Source organism: Pteronotus mesoamericanus, unplaced genomic scaffold (genome assembly GCF_021234165.1).
Source record: "Pteronotus mesoamericanus isolate MK-2021 breed Mesoamerican mustached bat unplaced genomic scaffold, CSHL_Meso_final contig_20, whole genome shotgun sequence".
Classification (NCBI taxonomy): domain Eukaryota; kingdom Metazoa; phylum Chordata; class Mammalia; order Chiroptera; family Mormoopidae; genus Pteronotus; species Pteronotus mesoamericanus.
The window spans coordinates 4,516,618-4,536,985 of NW_026555085.1; the positions used below are offsets into that span (position 1 = coordinate 4,516,618).

The window sequence follows — 20,368 nt, forward strand, 5'->3', positions numbered from 1 at the left end:
TACAGACACAGAATTAGTACTACCCATGCATAATGTGCATTCTTATGTTTCCCTCAAATATCTGGGCAAAAAGTGCGCATTATACACAGCAAATTATGGTATATTACATAAGAAAGATCTAAACTCAGTAACCTAAGCTTTCACCTTAATTAGAGGGATTTCCAGTCAAGATGGAGGCGTAGATAAACATGCCTCACATCCTTACACAACTAATGCAAAAATTACAACTAGACTACAAAACAAGTATCACCCCAAACTGTCAGAAAATTGAGCTGTATGGAAGTTTGACAACCAAGGATATAAAGAAGCCACATTCATCTAGACGGGTAGGTGGGGCGGAGATGCAGAGACAGGTGGAGTGGCATGGAGAGGCCCAAAGACATAAAATGGGCAGTCCTACATCCACATGTCATGGATAAAAATCAGGAGGAATATCTCAGGAGTGAGGGACTTCAGCCCCAGACCATACCACCCAGCTCAGGGTTCTAGCACCAGGAATATAAGTCCTCATAACTTCTGGTGGTAAAAACCAGTGGGGGTTGGGGCAGGGGAAGAAACTGAAGGATTCTCAAGAGACTCCTCTTAAAGGGCCCAAAACGGACTTAAAACTTAGGCAGACTCAATCTCTTTGGGATTCAGCACCAGGGCAACAGCTGGAAGGGCACCAGTGGCACATGGGGAGAAACTGAAGTGACTAACACCAGGGCAAGTGCTGGTAGACAGCTTCCTCCTGGGCAAAACTCCAGAGGCCAGACAGCGGCACTCTCCCCTCTCCAAACCCTCCCCCACAGAGGGCCACAGTGGTGACACAGGTTGCCCTGCCTTGGCAATCACCTAAGGCTCCGCCCCACACAACTTACAGCTGTGCTTTTCTACAATAGGCCATGCTACTAAGACAGGGATTCAAAGCAGCTCTACCTAATACATAGTAAAAAAAACACAGGGAGGCTTCCAAAACGAGGAGACAAAGAAATACAGCCCAAATGAAAAGAAAAAAAACCAAAACTCCAGAAAGAGAACTAAGCAAAATGGAGAGAGCCAACCTATCAGATAGAGAGCTCAAAACACTGGTGATAAGGATTCTCAGAGAACTTAGTGAGCATTCCAAATGCGTAACAGAAGAAATGAAGGATACACTAAATGAAATAAAGAAAAATCCACAGGGAACCAATCCACAGTGAAGGGAAAGAAGCCGGGGTTTAAATCAAGGGTTTGGAACATAAGAAAAAACATTCAATCAGAACAGCAAGAAGAAAAAATAATTCAAAAAAGTGAGGATAATATAAGAAGCCTCTGAGACATCTTCAAACATACCAGTGTCATAGGGGTGCCAGAAGGAGTAGAAGAAGAGCAAGAAACTTAAAAGTTACTTGAAAAAATAATGAAAGAAAACTAATTTGGCAAAGGAAATAGACATACAAGTCCAGGGAGCACAGAGTCCCAAACAAGATGAACCCAAAAGAGACCCACCTCAAGACACATCATAATTAAAATGCCAAAGGTAAAAGATAAAGAGAATCTTAAAAGCAGCAAGAGAAGAACACAGAGTTACCTACAAAAAGAGCTCCCTAAGACTGTCAGCTGATTTCTCAAAAGATACTTTGCAGGCAAGAAAGGACTTGCAAGAAGCAAAGCTTACTAGATTACTCTACCCAGCAAGGTGTCACTTAGAATCAAAAGGCAGATAAAGTGCTTCCCAGACAAGGTAAAATTAAAGGAGTTCACCATCACCCAGCCATTATTATTTGAAATGTTAAAGGGAACAATATAACAGAAAGATAAAAACTATTAACATTAAAATGGCAACAAACTCACAACTATCAACAACTGAATCTAAAATACAAACTAAGCAAACAAGGAGAACAGGAACAGAATCATAGATATGGGGATCATTTGGAGGGTTATCAGTTGGGAGGGGGAAGGGGGAGAATGATGGAAGAGATGCAGGGATAATAGAAATACAAATTGGTAGGTACAAAATAGACAGGAGGATGTTAAGAACAGTATAAGAAATGGAGTAGTCAAAGAACTTCTATGCATAACCCGTGGACAGGAACTACCGGAGGGGGATGCTGGAGGGAACAGGGGTACCGGGTGGAGGGGACAAAGGGGGAAAAATTGGGACAACTGTAATAGCATAATCAATAAAATATATTTAAAAAAAAAGAATAGAAAAAGGGCAAATTAAATCCAAAGCAGAAAAAAATAAAATTAGAACAGAAATCAATAAATTTCAAAACAGAAAATCAAAAGAATTAAAAACTGGTTCTTTGAAACAAGCAATAAAATGTCTCAAACCAGAATAAATAAGGAAAAAAAGGATACAAGTTATTAATATCAGAAACAAAATAGGATATCACAGATCCTATGAAAATCAAAAGGAAAATAAAGGAATATTATGAATCAATGAATACTATATGCAAATTTATTTTTAAAATTCTATTTTATTGATTATGCTATTATTGTCCCAATTTTTCCCCTTTGCCCCTGTCCACCTGGCACCCCCCGCACTCCCTCAGGCAATTCCTCACACCATTGTTGAATCTATAGATCAAGTTAGGAAGAACTGACATCTTGACAATACTGAGTCTTCCTATTTATGAACATAGAGTATTTCTCCAGTTATTTAGTTTTTTATTTTTCTTCAGTTTTATAATTATTTTTATAGAGACCTTGTACATATTTTGTTAGATTTAGACATAAGTATTTCATTTGAGGGGGTGCTAATGTAAACAGTACTGTGTTTTTATTTCGGATTTCACTTGTTCATTGCTGTTACATAGAAAAGCAATTGACTCCTCTATATTAAAACTTGTATCCTGTGCCCTGACCGGTGTGGCCTGGTTGGGTGTCCTGCAAAGTGAAAGGTTGCTGGTTCGATTCCTAGTCAGGACATATGCCCTGGTTACTGGGCTGGACCCTGGCTGGGTCACCTGCAAAAGGCAGCCCATCGATATTTCTCTCACACATTGATCTTTTTCTCCCTCTCTTCCTCCCTCCCTTCCCCTCTCTCTAAAACTAAATGAGTAAAATCATTTTTAAAAATTGGAAAAAATTTTTGCCTTGGCTGGTGTGGCTCAGTGGATTAGTGCCAGCCTGCGAACCAAAGGTTGGCTCGATTCACAGTCAGGACACATGCCTGGACTGCGAGCCAGGTCCCCAGTAGAGGGTGTGCGAGAGGCAACCACACATTGATGTTTCTCTCCCTCCCTTCCCCTCTAAAAGTAAATTAATAAAATCTTTTTAAAAAAATTTATATCCTGCAACCTTGCTATAATCACTAGTTCCACAAGTGGTTTTTGTCATTAATTTTTTTAAAAAAGCACCTATATTTTTAAAAATTTTATTAATTTTTTTAGAGAAAGGAGAAGAAAGGGAGAAAGAGAGGGAGAGAAATATCAATGTGCGAGAGAGACATTGATTGGTTGCCTATTTCAGGCCCCCAACCAGGGACGTGGCCCTCTACCCAGGCATGTGCCCTAACTGGAAATTGAACCGGTGACCTTTCACTTTGCAGGACAGCACTCAATCCACTGAGCCACACCAGCCAGGGCACACCTATATTTTGAAACTAAAATGGTCACTAATGAAAATTCCTAGTCAAAAAGCACCCATATATTAAAACTACAGTAAAATGGCCACTAACACAAATATGTAATAACATTGTGAATACCACTTTTCATAAAGCCAAGAGTAGCTACTTAAGTATTTTTATAAAAGTCAAAATGACACTCACTAAAAATTTTAAGTCTAACTCTAGAAGCAAGTAATCACAGAGTAGCCCAGGAGTAGCCATTTACCATTTTGTAACAGCCCTGGAACAGAGGACCCCTCCTTTGAAAGAAGAGGTCTCCTTGCTCTGGTGCCAGAGTTGAATTACTGGTACATCATCGGCCACAAGAGCACAGGGCAAATCCTGAGCACAGGCATTGTCGTTGCACCTCAGCCAGTCTCTTCACAGGATGCAGTGTCTTTGCCAAGGTCTCCTTTCATCCCTGAATTGTAACTGAGGAAAGGCCCCTTCTAAATTCTTAGCTGCCAGGAATAAGAGATTCAATACAGATTTACTTAAGGGCCTTTGCCAGAGATCTGAGCGATTCACTCTGTCCTCTAACATAAAACAGCTTCACAGCAGCTTCCACACTAAGGCCTGGTATGTTTTCACTGTTCATTTTATATAGTCAAAATTATTCTTCCTGAGGAAAAGCTCTGTATTTTTGTGCATATGCTTTTCCTAGGAGAGCAGGATAAAGATGCTTCCACACACGAAAATATATGTCCGTGTTAAGCGAACAAAGGCTTTCCTAAAATTTTAAATCACATCTCCTATTATTTTAAAAGAATAAATCATCAGAATAAGATCATTACATATAATATTAAGAGACATGATAATTGTTACAGTCTACAATGTGGTCACTAAAGGAGCTAAAAATAGGTCTCCTTACCAAGTAAAAATAAAGACATAGTAGTATGTACAAAAACACAACTTAGGAAGAATGGTGTTCAAGATATCACTGTACTTCATAGTTTCCTCCTCAAGATCTTGAATATATTTGGCATGTAATAAATATTTGTGGCTATTTTCTACCCAACTTTTTATTTTGAACAATTTCAAACCCAGAGAAATTTTTCTATTTTTGTACCTATTTTTAATATAAATCTTTAGGTGTGAATAGTTATACATATACATTATTACTAATAGTTCATATTTGTGTGATTTAAAATTCCTTACAAATTAAATAACAGAAGTTCAGAAAATGCTATCTAAATAAAGCCTGCTTTTCAACAAACGAATGGAAATGATTTGTGATCTCTTGATTTATAGTAATTTACACCTGGATATATGAATATTTTCTCATATTAACATTTCCACTAAACAGTGAAATATTCCCAAGATTAAAAACCTTTATTTGCTTTCACTTTTTAGGAGACTAAAAAAAAAATAATACTATGTTCTTCCAAGAAGTTGGAGCTTAGTTTATGGGTCAGAAAAAAAGTAAAAACCTAGAACACAGCTCATCTACCTGATTAGGAACACATCTTTTGGATGTTTTTCATTACACATCTTTTAGTACTACTGTTGTCATTTCTTTTAATCGGTATGCATATATTATGTTGATTAACAAACTTTGTAAAAATTAGTTGCCTACATTGAAAGATCAGGAGATCTTACACGAGAATCCAGCTTCAAGTCTCTCTTAAAACATCAGAGCCACATTGGGTCTTAATTGCCACATGACAACTACTGGCTGAGCCTAAGAAGGGACCACCTCCAACTAGGGTGGCCTCTCCCTCCTTTGTCAGAGCTATACCCACTGTTAATTGCCTGCCCCGCTTTGCTACAAGCTTAGAAGCTGGAGGACCCTGGTCTACAACATTACTTCGCCCTGTTTTAGGATGTTGAGATGATTGAAAATACTGTTAATATATTATGATACATACTTTGTGATTAAAGTTCTAGATTAAAAAAAAATCATGTTATTCCCTAATTAATTCTGTGATACTTTATCCCCACTTTCCATTCACAACTGTTCAGACTGTAAAGATGAAAAATACAACACAGTCATACAAGGCCTTCATTCTTTTCTCCATTTCAAATAGAGTCAAACACTTATTAGCTAAGAATAAAGGTTAACAAAATTGTATCATAAATTATCCCCAAGTAGTTACAAACTTTTAAAATATTCTACTTGTGTATAACAAGAGATAGGAAAAACTGCTTCCCTATTAGAGACAGTGCTGAGACACCCTTTGTAGACTTCTGGTTGCTATCATACATATCAGAGAGTAGTATAGACACTTATTTGCAGGAACAGGAAACACACAGTGTTGGAACTGGGATAAGAAGACAGATTTTTAAAATAGAGTTCATTATAGCATTTTCCATGTTCTTAGATGAAAATACAAATTAGATCAAGAAGGGTTACAGTTAATCCTTGATAGGCTGACATAAGATTAGTAAGGCTATAGATGATTACAAAACAGCTCTGAACTCTTGAGGCAATTATGATCCTTATACTATATTAAGGCATCCAGACATTCAAAAAACTTTCTTAAATTAAAGTGTAAAATCACTACTTTATGTAAGACACTGTGCATGAACAACTTGAGGGAGGGTATCAAGAGACCAGGAAATCTAAGAAGATATCACTAAACTGAAGAAATGTCTAAGATGGTGCATTTATATGACAAAGCAACAAGTGCTAAGAGCCAAAGCAGTAGCAAAGAAATGTGACATTAGGACACAAGTGAGAAAGTCAGAGGACAAGCTACGTTGTTTTTTTTTTTAAAGCTAGGCCTATGTCACAGGTTAATTATCGGGCTGGGCTACCTACAAATACTTTATATGCTAGAAATGGTCCCATGGACATGGGCATGTAGCGGCAGATGAAAAGAATGGGCATTTGGCTATACATTCTCAGTTATCACCACTGACTGCATTTCTCTAAAGGGAGAAGATAACCGACAACCTTGTCACCCTTGAAGAGAATGAAGCTGAAGGTATGCACATAATTTTCCCTTTTTGTTTCAGTTTTCAGATGTCCTGTATCTTTGTAATAATGCTCTTGATTTGATTGAGGTGAGAGTGAGTAGAAGAAATGAAAATGTAACAGATGAACAGAAGACAGAATAGCTTCAGACCCAGCTTCTCTCTTTTTTTTCCTGTCAGCTGACAGTTTTACCTTTTCCATTGAATCAGCAAGAAAGAACAGCTCTGAAAACCACACAAAGAGGTACTTTTCTTTATTTATTACAGAGAGAGTATCACATAGCTGCTCCAACAAGCCTTTGCTGCTCTGGGCTACAGATGCACTGTAGCCCCTCACCACGGCCCCTCCTGACAGTGGGAGAAAGCCTCTCCCTCTAACCCTTTGAGTCACTATAATAGGATTTTAACTTTAAGCAACTAAAAAAATGGAGGACAGTTCACAGAAGGGAACAGTTTAGTCCTTTAAATGTAACTGCTAATGTTTCAAGTTTTACAGATTTACCTGTTTCTGAAGTTTAGCCACCATGTTGAAACTTTTAAGTTGGCTGAACAAAGTTTCAGAACAGGTTGAATTTGATGGTCCCTAGCCCTGCCATGATAAACTACTTATTAATCTTAACCCATTCATGTTTATATAGAACATTCTTTTAGTAACAAAATAAATATATGTTTAATGAAGACCTAGCTTCATAGATTACCAAAAAGTTGGTAATCTATGAACTAACCCAAAGATAACCACTGTGAACATGTGGTTAACATTCTTTCAAGGAGCACAGCATTAGGAATGTGGGTGCTTTGACTAGATGTTCTAGATGCAAATCTTACTAAGCACTTCAGCATGTTTAACTGGGCACAATTTGTGTGGACAAACTATTTAATCTCACTGAACCTCAGTTTTTTTCTCATCTGTAAAATGTAGATAAAAATAGTTCCTATCTCATAGGGTATGGTGAGAATTAAATGAGGCAATATATGCAAAATGCCGAGAACAGAGCTGAGCACATAGTGTACACGCACTGCTATCTATTCTTTCTACACATATAGTTATATACACCTTTCTTTTCCATTAAATGATTTCATATTATAAATGCTGTTTTGTAGCCTGCTTTGATCACTTAGGAATGGGCTGCAAACATATTCCTGTATTCATAAATATCTTTTCACTATACAGAGAACCCTCAGGTGTGCTGCTGCAGATAGTACCTCAGCACAGGTTGCTATGCTTTTATAGCACCCGAACCTGCCACTCTCAGCACAGCTAGAGGAATAAGAATCAGCAGCTGGGGCAAAGGCACAGCAGGCATCTTAAAAATGTCCAGAAGCTGATGATGGGGCCTGGCAGCTCTGCCCAAAGGTCATAACTAGGCAAAACCAATCAGAGCCTCTCTTAGGAAGACTGAAAGTAAGATACATAGAGTCAACTGACAGGTTAATGGTGCCCAGGGAGGAAAAACAAAACAAAAAGTGGTAAGCAGAAGCCAGGAGGCTGAGGTTAGAAAGGCAGCACCTCCACATTGGAAGGGAGGGACAGGGTCACCAGTGCAGTGATCAGGCTGCTTGTGCTACATGGCATTCCCAATGTCCACTTACCATGAGCAAGACCTGCCTGTGCACTGTGACCCAAGTTTTCATTTCTGCACAGCTGGCTGGGCAGCTGCTGCAATACTATCATATTCTTTCTTATTTAACTGAACGACGTGTAGGCACGTTCACTCCTAACAACCTGAAAGTGCCAACTCAAATGCATTTACGTGGCTGCTCTAGAAGTCACATTAATAATAGTAATAATTGTAAAATACAAAAATTGTGTTTTCTTAAGCTCTTGCTATGTGTTAAGCACTAGGGATTCCAATAGTGAGCAAGAAAGAATGGCACCCGATTACAGAGTGTAGAGTCTAGCCCAGAAGACAAGCCAAACAGTACCAATAAAGGATGATAAACTCCATGATGCTAGAAGTACAGACTGCACTGGACACACAGAAAGAACAAGTTTTCAGGGTGGAATCAGAAAGACTTCATGAGAGAAGTTAACTCTTAGATTAAGGCACAAAGTTAGCCAGACGGTGCAGACTACTCATTCAATGCCCATTTCTACCCACGTGGACTCCATGACCACCCGTCTTGTGAAGTAAGAGATTCCTGAGAGACCAACAGTGAACTGGGTCTATGTTTCCCATCAGGCCACTCAAGAGTCCTGACCTCATTTAACAGGGAGGGCCAGTTTCTTTGGTAGGTAAGCATCTTTCAACACTGGAAATATTTACCATGAAATATAGAAATCAAAATCATAGTAAATTCTATATTAAGAAGACCAGACATATTTTATAATGTTTAAAAGAATTTGGCCTATTAGCTCTGGTTGGTGTGGCTCAGTGGATTGAGTGCCGGCCTGTGAACCCAAAGAGTTGCCGGTTGGATTCCCAGTCAGTGCACAGGCCTGGGTTGTGGGCCAGGTCCCCAGTATGGGGCACGGGAGAGGCAACCACACATTGATGCTTCTCTCCCTCCCTTCCCCTCTCTCTAAAAAAGTGAGCAAATAAAATCTTAAAAAAAAAAAATTTGGCTTATTAGATTGTAACCTCAATTTTGAAAGTGTATATTAATTTATTATACTTCCTGACTTAAGATTTTAAGTTGGAAATCTTAAGTTTACATACACCATGGGAATATGAGGGGGGACCTCCCAAAATCCTGAATTATCTTTTAGAGGACAATGCCCCTGTAGGACAGGCTTCCCCCACTAGGTGAGTATTCTAGGAATCCATCTGTAACAGTTGACATTGTAAGAGGCTGCATTCAGCTTCAGTGAATTTTTTTGAAGATTCTTTCAATGCATTTGTCCATTTCACGATGGGAGATTTACGAGTGCATCTGCCTACACCGCACTGCATGCTCAGTAGTTTTTGACCAAAACTGGCATGATCCCCATGCTCCACCCCCCCTATTCATCTGATCTGGTCCTGAGAGATTTTTGTTTTGTTTGTTTCCCTGAATGAAAAAATTTCTCAAAGGGAAACTGTTTGCTGATGTGGAAGAGGTGAAACAAAAAAAATGGCAGAAGTACTAAAAGGCATCAAAATAGACACGCTCAAAAACTGTTTTGAGCAGTGGGAAAAAGTCTTGACAGGCATACTGCATCAAATGGAGAGTACTTTTAAGGTGACTGAAGTTTAAACATGTAAAACAAAATGCACAATTTTTTTTATAAATTCCAGTTTTTTTGGATCCCCCTCATATTTAAAGAATCTAAGATTCACCTTATTTGTAAGTTTACTATTTGAGATTCACAGGATGTTTCTGTTGAATAGTTTTGTAAGGCCTTTATTTTTTAAGTCAGATAACTGAAATTCTTTAAAAAGCAGTCAAACATATAAAATCTGTAAATGCAACTTGAAACATCTGAAAGTCTTCAATTAACTGGTCTAAATATTATCCAAAAGCCTCTTACAAGTGACTAGTAGCCCTGCCTGGTGTGGCTCAGTGGATTAAGCGCCAGCCTGTGAACCAAAGGTTGGTTCGATTCCTAGTCAGGGCATGTGCCTGGGTTGTGGGCCAGAACCTTGGTTACGGGCGTGAGAAAGACAACCAGTACATGTATCTCTCACACATTGTTGTTTCCCTCCCCCTCTTTCTCCCTCCCTTCTCATTTCTGTAAAAATAAATAAATAAAACCTTTAAAAAGAAAGTGACTTGTAAAATCTCCTCTGCTTACAGAGCAATCTGATCTATCCGCATTACGGAAGTACTAACTTTCTGAATGTGAACAATAAAAAAAGGTAGTAACATTTTGAAAACTAAATAAATCCCTGAATAGTGACTTCTGTTTAATAAAGCTACCCTTTAAGGGCAATAGAAAACATCAACCTATATCCTCTTCAATTCCAAGTCTTATTCTCTGTTTATAGACATGGAATTGGAAAAACCAACCACTCCATTTTATTTTGAAGGAAGCCACTGAAATGTTTGGTTTTGTAATGACACATTTCTTTAATTTTAATTGTTTGTACAAACATTTGTATTTGATAAATTATTCTAAAATCCAAACATAGACATTTTTTTATCCTCTAAATATAATGGAATAAAGTGCAAAGTATGATATGACTCTCCTTGGACTGGAGGAGAAAATTTTACTCAGTCAGACAGGACTCTTCAGGATTGAGAATGGCAAGCTGAGTTTAATTTTAAACTCGGGATTCCGTTCAAGATAGGAGGTATATCAGATACTGGACATATGAGAAATTTCGTTTAATTATCTGTTGGATCATTCACTTTCTCATGTACTAAGCACTCTTTTCCTACTTCATTCTATTCTCCCTTCTACCTACTGAAGGGTGGTGCATACTTTCCAGCCCTATATGCTGTCCTACTCCCTCACTGTATTTCTTATGGCAATCATCTAGTTTTCTACATCTTAGCTGCACTCACATAAGGTAGGGACAGTTCAGCCATAACACTCCAAACAAAAATAGTAACAACAACTAATACAAACTTTACTGAGGCATGGCCAAATCCAAATATCCTCTACAAAGGTAGAGCTGTCAAGAGTTCCCCCCACAACTCCTAAGACCAAGTAGCAAGTTTGGCACAAGGTCTCTGAACTTTTTCCTATCTTTCAGTTCTAGAACCATCACTCTATTTTAGGTCTTCCAACATGTCTGAATCCACAACTGCCACAATACTCTGTTGAACACCACTTTTGCCTTAAGTGTCTTAGAACCTACCTACAGGAGCCAAACAGATTTAAATCAAAAGGATGCGGTTGAGGTCCACCAACTACCCGACTGCACTTATTTGAAGGGTCAAATCCTTAGGATCCTCCAAAAAGAATGCTAATAATTTTCATTTGGGGTATTTCTTCAGGGTTTTTATTATTTCATCTGTCACAGAGGCACACAATAATTACTTTCTGTTCACCTAGCTGTGTACTAGGCACAGAAAGGGAGGATTTAAAGTAGGAAACATAATCTCTGTCCTCAGAGATTACAATCTAGTTATAGATACCAAATATATAATGAGAGTGACACAAGAATTCCTTGAGTATTCCAAGGTTAAGATTAGCCTAAATGGACTTCATCAAGTGCTGGATCCAAAAGAAATGGAGAATTTAGACTTGTTCTAAGTGTCATTTTGTGTGTCCTTAGAATCAGTCTTACATCCCCTCTGAAACAAGGAAATGGATCTAAAAATACTACTGAAGTGATGGGGGGAAGTAAATGGGAGTATTGAAACTTACACTACCAATCAGGAGTTCCTAAATGAGATAACAGAGCAGAACATGGTGTCGCCACAAGAGGCTATGGGGAAACATTAGTTCCTTCCTCCTGGTTTTGAGTGCATTCTCTCTCTTAGTTTCCCCAACCTAACTTGTAACTCTTGAAGTAGGGGAAGAAGGGCCTAAAACTTTACTTCTTCTAACTGTTTATCATAGAATATTTAGTTGGATATACTGAGCATGGCCCAGAAACTCAATACATGTTATGTTGAATACCATATGATTAAACTTTTTAAAAAAGATACTATTATCTCTCAAGCTGCACCATTAACAGCTTCTGGCTAACAGAATTGTTGCTTTAGCCACTGATTTAAGGCCAGGACTGAGGAAAAATAGGACAACAAGGGTTGCTTCCTCCTCATCCAAAGATAAATGAGAATGAGCCATTTCTACCAAAACAGCCTGCTCTTCTTATTTCTTAGGGCTGATGAACTATTTGATTCTTGATCTGCCACAGATAAGAGATGCAATGTTGGAAGAGATCCAAGGGAAATCACAGAGCCCTCTCCCTGCATAGAGCAGTGTTTGATAAACATTACCATGACAGAATCTGATCGGAGGAGGCACATGGTAGCTGTTAGATGCCTTCTATGATCATGAGTATGTTTATCAGTGAGTGGTAATAAATGAAAAACTACACACACACAAAAGGTTCATGATTATAGGGTACACCATCCTCTTTTTTTTCTCAGCGCATACCTCCTCACAGACTTCACGAACTGCTGCCACACTTGGCTCCTCCTCAGGCTCCATGCCTCCTCCAGGGACAATCCATCGGTCTGGATGGCGACTACTGCTCACGAGTAGCACCTGAAAGTCACACAGGTCACACAGAGGTGATTAAAAACCTCAAAAAATACATTCATACAAACTGAGAGTTTAAACACAAAAAAAGTGAAAGTACCTAAGACCCCTCTATTTATACCTCTCCAAATCACTTCTTCTAAGGCAGCTTTCATTTCTGTTTGAAAAAGTAGACCATCTGCCTAGTAAAAGCAGAAGGGCATCTAAATCAGTGGCCACTACCTCTGCCTTCCTCTCAGATTCTGACACTTGTCCTATCTATCCCCTCCTCCATTCCTTTCTCTAAAGCCATGTGAATGCAGAGCTGACAAAAAAATTTTTTTTAAAGATTATCTGTTATGAGCTTGTGAGTGTTGTGAAGGGCTGGCCAGAAGGAAAGAAGCCTTTAGCCATGGTTGGTGCCACAGTCCCAACACTTTCCCTCCAAGGTTTTCACTCCTGTGTGGCCTAAGCTCCTGCTCCATCAGATGGCCAAAGGTCAATACAACATGCCTTCCTAGGTTCTAAGTGTGCACTGAGAACCTAATTCTCTTATCTACATGAGAAGCAGAAAAATTTCTTTTCATCATGCCTTCAGCTGAGATAAAATGATTTTTTACTAAGAAATTTTATTAATAAATAAAAATAAAAGCAAACAAAAAAATATTGATATAGAAGACAGTTTACTAATTCAAATTTAACCAGCCTTTTAGTCATGGCTGAAATAAAATCTGAAATTTTCTTGGTCCCTCCTTCCTTACCCCTCTCTAGGACAGATGCTAAACACAGCTGCATTGATTTGGGAATAAAGTTGGACTAGCATTATTTCCAAAACTAAAGGAATCCTCAGCTGCTCCGTAAACCACCACTTTCTGGTGATGTCTTTTGAGCCTTCATCTTTATCACAAACCATATCCCGTCCCCTATCCCTTTACCTCTAGTCCACTCCACCACTTAATTTCTATTCTGCAGTCATCCTTGTTGCCTGAAAGAAAATATTATTTCCTGCCCTGACTGGTGGATCTCTGTGCGTTAGGAGAAGTCTCGCATGTGGAAAGGTCGCCAGTTGGATTCCCAGTCACGGTACATGCCTGGGTTTCAGGTGCAGTCCTTGGTTGGGGCACTTACAAAAGGCAACCAACTGATGTTTCTCTCCCTTTCTAAAATATATAAATATAAAATAAATACATAAAAGTATATAAATATATATGTAAATGAAAAAAACTTCCTTTCTAGCCCTTAGAGATTCCACCCGTGACTTCTGGTTACTTAACTTCCAGTCATCTCCTCCCTCTCCCTTGACGTCTCTGCAACTATGAGCCCTTGGAAATTCTACCTTTTCCTTCAGCCTTAATCCCTTTACTTCCTGTCATCATCATTGTTCCCCATGGTCCTCTACAGAATCTGTGATCAGCAGGACCAGAAGGGACCAAAGATTTACAAGAAGGAAACCCATTAATCCACACATAGTCATCAATATATAGTCCACGGGAAGCAGCCAAGATGGAGGCGAAGGTAGATATACTTCGACTCCTTGCACAACCAAAAGAAGGACAACAATCAATTTAAAAACAGACAACAACCAATTTAAAAACAGAAAACAACCAGAACTATCAGAAAATCGAACTGCACAGAAGTCTGACAACCATGGAGCTATAGAAGAAACATTCATTCAGATTAGTAAGAGGGGTGGAGACAGGCAGCTGGGGTAGAAAGGAAGTGCAGCAAGGAGTGGCTGGTAGACTGGGTGGGCAAGGCAGTGGCTGGCAGACCTGGTGGTCCTACATTCATGTGGAGATAAGAACTGGTAGGAACAGCTGGGGAGTGAGCAGTACAGACCGTGCAACCCAGGGTTCCAGCCTCATAATCTCTGGCTGTAAAAATCTCTTGGGAATTAAAGCCTCATAACTTCTGGCTGTAAAACCCTTTCGGGGTTGCAGAGGCAGAAGAAACAGTAAGTCTCTCAGGAGAGTCCGTTTGAGTAGCCCACGGGGTCCTGGAATGTACCTTGCCCACCCACCTGGGAATCAGCACCAGGGCAGCAACTGGAAGGGTGCCTGTCACTTGGGGGAAGAGAGAGAAGTGACTGCAAGCAGGGTGAGAGCCAAGCAAGTAGCATTTTTCCCTCTCTGACCTCTTCCCAATATATAGCACCACAATGCAACAAAGCAGGTTGCCCCATGCTGACAAACACCTAAGGCTCCGCCACATACAACCTAACAGGTGCACTGAGAAAAAGAAATATGGTCCAAATGAAAGAACAGATCAAAACTTCAAAAACAGATTTAAGTGACGAGGAGACAGCCAACCTAACAGATGCACAGTTCAAAATACTGGTAATCATGATGCTCAGAGAAATGACTGAGTATAGACACAAAATAAAGGCAGAAGTGAAGGCTGAACAAAGTGAAATAAAGAAAAATATACAGTGAACCACCAGTGAAGGGAAGGATACCGGGACTCAAATCAATGGTTTGGAACAAAAGGAAGAGACAAATATTCAACCAGAACAGAATGAAGAAACAAGAATTTAAAAAAAATGAGGAGAGGCTTAGGAACCTCTGGGACAACTTTAAATGTTCCAACGCCCAAATCATAGGGGTGCCAGAAGGAGAAGAGGAAGAGCAAAAAATTGAAAATTTATTTGAAAAAATAGTGAAGGAGAATTTCCCGATGTGGTGAAGGAAATAAGACATACAAGTCGAGGAAGCTCAGAGAGTCCCAAACAATTTGGATCAAGAAGAAACACACCAAGACACATCATAACTAAAATGCCAAAAATTAAAGATAAAGAGAGAATCTTAAAAGCAGCAAGAAAACAGAAGAGAGTTACCTACAAAAGCGTTCCCATAAAACTATCCGCTGATTTCTTCAAAGAAATCTTGCAGGCAAGAAGGGGCTGGCAGGAAATATCAAGGTCATGAAAAGCAACAACCTACATCCAAGATTACTCTATCCAGCAAAGTTATCATGTAGAATGAAAGGGCAGATAAAGTGCTTCCCAGACAACATAAAGTTAAAGGAGTTCATCATCACCAAGTCTTATTATATGAAATGTTAAAGAGAGTTATCTAAGGAAAAAAAGATCAAAACTATGAACAGTAAAATGACAACAAACTTACAACTATCGACAACTGAACTTAAAAAAAACAAACCCAAAAAACAAAAACAAACTAAGCAAACAACTAAAGCAGGGACAGAGTCAGAGAAATGGAGATCACATGGAGGGTTATCAGCGGGGTGGGGGAAGGGTGAGAACGGGGGGAAAGGTACAGGGAATAAGAAGCATAATTGGTAGGTAAAAAACAGATGGGGCAAGTTAAGAATAGTATAGGAAATGGAGAAGTCAAAGAACTTATATGTACGACCCATGGACATGAACTAAGGGGTGGGATGCTGGAGAGATTGAGGGTACTGGGCAGAGGGGGACAAAGGGGAGAAAACAAAATGGGATAATTGTAATAACAATAAAATATACCTAAAAATATATAGCCCATGGACTGAGGAAATGTGTTATAGTTACAAATACTATTTTTTAAATGTACGTAAGTTCTGCTTTAATACAATGCAAAATAATTTAAAGTAATATAAAATTTACAGTAGTTTTTGGTTGGTATATACAGGGGCTGGCACAAATAATGCCCCTCTTTATTACAAAATCTTTTATTACAAAATCATAAGCATGTGATTTTATTACAACAATATCACACTCAAGCACACCATATGCCTTTCAAGTGAAATGTTCAAATTAAAACTATAAATTATTACACCATATGATTACCCTACTAACCACACTCAAGCAGGCATTACTTCTGCTGGACCATATATACATATTTATTTAACCAATGGATAGTAAAAATACAACAAGGAGAGATCCAAGATGGCAGAGGAGTAAGTGAAGGCTACATTAACCTCTTCTCAGGACCAACCTGAAATTGCAACTAAATTGTAGAGAAATCATCTTGAATAACCAACTGAACACTAGCTAGAGAAAGGCCTTACAGCCATAGGCTGACACAAGAAAACACTTCAGCACAACGTGACTGGTAGGGAGTGCGGAGGAGACATAAGAGGGCTGTCTGGGCTCCCACGGGCGGCAGCTGAAGTGCCAGAGGGATATTTCAGTGGCCAGAGGGTTCCCCCTGAGAAGTGTGGGGTCTAAACTCCAAGCTGGGCTCCCCAACCTACAGCACCAGAGCCAGAAATGAACCCAGATAATATTCAGCTGTGAAAAGCAGCAGGGGTTCTGTCAGCCAGGGAGAGAGAGCTGGAGATGCAGAAAACCTTTGAAAGGGCCAAAGCACAAAATTTCATTTGCAGCCACTTACCCTGGGTGCCAGCAAGGGGAGGGCAGAGTTGACTAAAGACACTTAAGGACAGCCTGGGGTTGGTGGCTCTGATGAGAGAACTGAGGGAACAGCCACCAGGGTCCATGTGCTGAGTCATGCTCATAATGCAGGAGCTATATCAGGGACAACACTCCTCTATAAATGGCATCAGCTTGTGGGGTAACAATAGCCCTGCCCACAGGAATTACTCTGCCCTACCCTGCGGTGCTTAAGCCTGACTGCTGATCACAGGCTGATTAGATTAACAAATGGATTGCTTTAATGGCTGATTAGTTTAACATCTAAGGCAGAACATGCAAAGAAGAAGCCAAAATGGGGAGGCAAAGAAATAGACCCCAAATGACAAGAACAAGAGAACTTTCCAGAAGAACTAGATGAAATGGAAGTAATTTATGAAATAGAGAGTTTAGAGTAATGGTTATAAGGACACTCAACAGGATGAAAAAAGACACAGAAACCATAAAAAAGGATCAGTCAGAAATAAAGAATGCCATATCTGAGATAAATAATATACTGGAAGGAATAAACAATAGGTTAGATGAAATAGAGGACTGAATCAGTATTTTGGAAGACAAAATAGAGAAAAACAAACAGGTAGAGCAGCAAAAAGAAAAAAGAATTTAAAAAAATGAGGAGAGCTTAAGAAACATCTTGGACAACACGAAGGATAACAACAGCATCATGGGAATACCAGGAGAAGAGAGTGAGCAAAGGATTGAGAACTTACATGAAGAAATAACCAAAACCTTCCCTAATGTGGCAAAAGAAAAAGTCACACAAGTCTTGGAAGCTCAGAGAGTCCCAAACAAGTTGGACCCAAAGACACCTAAATCTTCCAGGCAGATAAGGAATCAGGGGCCTAAACAACACACTCAATCAAATGGAGCTAATTGATATCAGAGCATTTTACCCCAAAACAGCAGAATAGACATACTTTTCAAGTGCACATGGAACGTTTTCTTGGATAGGCTACATGCTAGGACACAAAAACAAATCTCAATGAATTTAGAAGACTGAAATCATATCTCTGACCACAAAGCTATGAAACTAGAAATTGACCACAAGAACATTGAAAAGCAAGCAAAGACATGTTAAGACAAGCTAAATAACATGTTATTCAACAATGAATGGGTAAACAATGAGATCAAGGAAGAAATTAAAAGATATCTTGAAACAAGTAAAAATGAGGACACAAAAATCCAAAATAGGTGGGACACTGGAAAACAATCGTAAGAGGGAAATTCACAGCATTACACGCCTATCTCATATAAGCAATCTAACTTCACACTTAAAGGAACTTGCAAAGGAATAACAAACAAAGCCCAGTGTGAGCAGAAGGAAGGAAATAATTACGATCAGAGCAGAAATAAATTGAAATAAGAGTCTAAAAAAAATGATACCAAAGATCAATGAATCCAAGAGCTGATTCTATGAAAAGATGAACAAGATTGACAAACCTTTCACCAGACTAATCAATAAAAAAAAATGAGAAAGGACCCCAATAAATAAAATCAGAAATGAAAGGAGAAATATCAACTGACACCAAAGAAATACAAAGGAAAAAGTGGCAGGAAGATGGAGACAAAAGTATTTGAACAATAAAATAAATTAAAAAGAAAAGATATACAAAGGAGTATAAAAAAAATATTATGAACAATTATATGCCAACAAACTAGACAACCAGGATAAAATGGATACATTCCTAGAAACATACAATCTTCAAAAAATAAATCAGGAATAATCAGAGAATCCGAATAAGACACATTATACCTAATGGAATGAAAGAATAATCAAAGAACTCCCAACAAAAAAAAGCCCTGGATCAGATGGCTTCACAGGTGAACTTCAGCAAACATTCTGAGAAGAACTAACACCTCTCCTTCTCAAACTATTTCATAAAATTCAAGAGGGAAGGCTCCCAAACTCATTTAACAAGGCCAGTATTGCCCTAATTCTACAAACATATAAAGACACTACAAAGAAAGGAAATCATAGGCCAGTATCACAAATGAACATAGATGCTAAAATCCTCAACAAAGTATTAGTAAGCTGAATACAACAATGCATCAAGTGGGATTTATTCAGGGGATGGAAGGATTCTACAACATTTGCAAATCAATCAATGTGATTCACCACATAAACAAAAGGATAAAAACCACATGATCACATCAGTTGCTGCAGAAAAAGCATTTGATAAAATCCAGCACTCATTTATGATAAAAATTCTCAGCAAAGTAGGAATAGAGGGAACATACCTAAACATAATAAAGGCCATATACAACAAACCCAAGGCAGCATCTTACTCAATGGGCAAAAACTACAAGCATTCCCCTTAAGATCAGGAAGACAGGGGGTGTCTGTTTTCACCTCTTATTTAACATAGTACTGGAAGTCCTAGCCACACAATCAGACAAGAAAAAGAAAGAAAAGGCATCCAAATTGGAAAAGAAAAAGTGAAACTGTCTTTATTTGCAAATGACATGATACTGTAATAAAGAACCCCAAAGATTCCACCAAGAAACTACTAGAACTGATAAATGAATTAAAAAAAAGTAGTATACAAAATTAATATTCAGAAATCAGTTGCATTTTTATATGCCAATAACGAACTAACAGAAAGGGAAATTAAGAAAACAATCCCATTCACAACTGCTTCAAAAAGAATAAAATACCTAGGAATAAACCTAATCAAGGATGTAAGAGACCTGTACTTGAAAATTTATAAGACATTGAAGAAAGAAACTGAAAAAGATACAACTAAGTGGAAGCACACATCATGTTCATGGATAGGACAAAGTAACATCATTAAAATGTCCATACTACCCAAAGCAATATATAGATTCAATGCAATTGCTATCAAGATTCCAATGCCATTTTTCACAGAATTAGAACAAATATTTCAAAAATTCATATGGAACCCTAAAAGGCCCTGCATAGCAACAGTGATCCTGAGAAAAAAGAATGAAGTTTTAGGAATCATGCTACCTAGTATCAAACTATGCTACAAGGCCATAGTAGTTAAAACAGCCTAGAACTGGCAAAACAAAAACAAAAACAGAAACAACCAAAAACCAGACACACAGATCAGAGGAACAGAATAGAGAGCCCAGAAATAAACTCACACCTTTATAGTCAATTAATATTTGACAGAGGAAGCAAGCACATATAATGGGCTAAAGACAGTTTGTTCAATAAATGGTGTTGGGAAAACTGGACAGATATACGCACAAAAATGAAACTAGACCACCTTCTTACACCACACACAAAAATAAATTCAAAATGGATTAAAGACTTAAATGTTAGACCTGAAACCATAAAAATCCTAGAAGAAAACAGAGGCAGCAAGATCTCGGACAGTGCTCAAAGAAACTTTTTATCAGATATGTATGTCGCCAGGCAAAGGAAACAAAAGAAAAAAATAAACAAATGGGACTTCATTAAACTAAAAAGTTTTTGCACAGCAAAGGAAATCAT

The 20,368-nt window shown here is 38.5% G+C and overlaps 1 protein-coding gene across 1 annotated transcript in view; it reads right to left on the bottom strand.

Moving 5' to 3' along the window:
- Positions 1–20,368, bottom strand: part of NUDT3 (nudix hydrolase 3) — a 133,039-nt gene that overhangs the window by 45,838 nt on the left and 66,833 nt on the right. Inside the window, exon 2 of the mRNA XM_054569235.1 lies at positions 12,462–12,572. Within this exon, the coding sequence (XP_054425210.1) occupies positions 12,462–12,572 (111 nt within the window). The remainder of the gene's footprint in view (positions 1–12,461; positions 12,573–20,368) is intronic.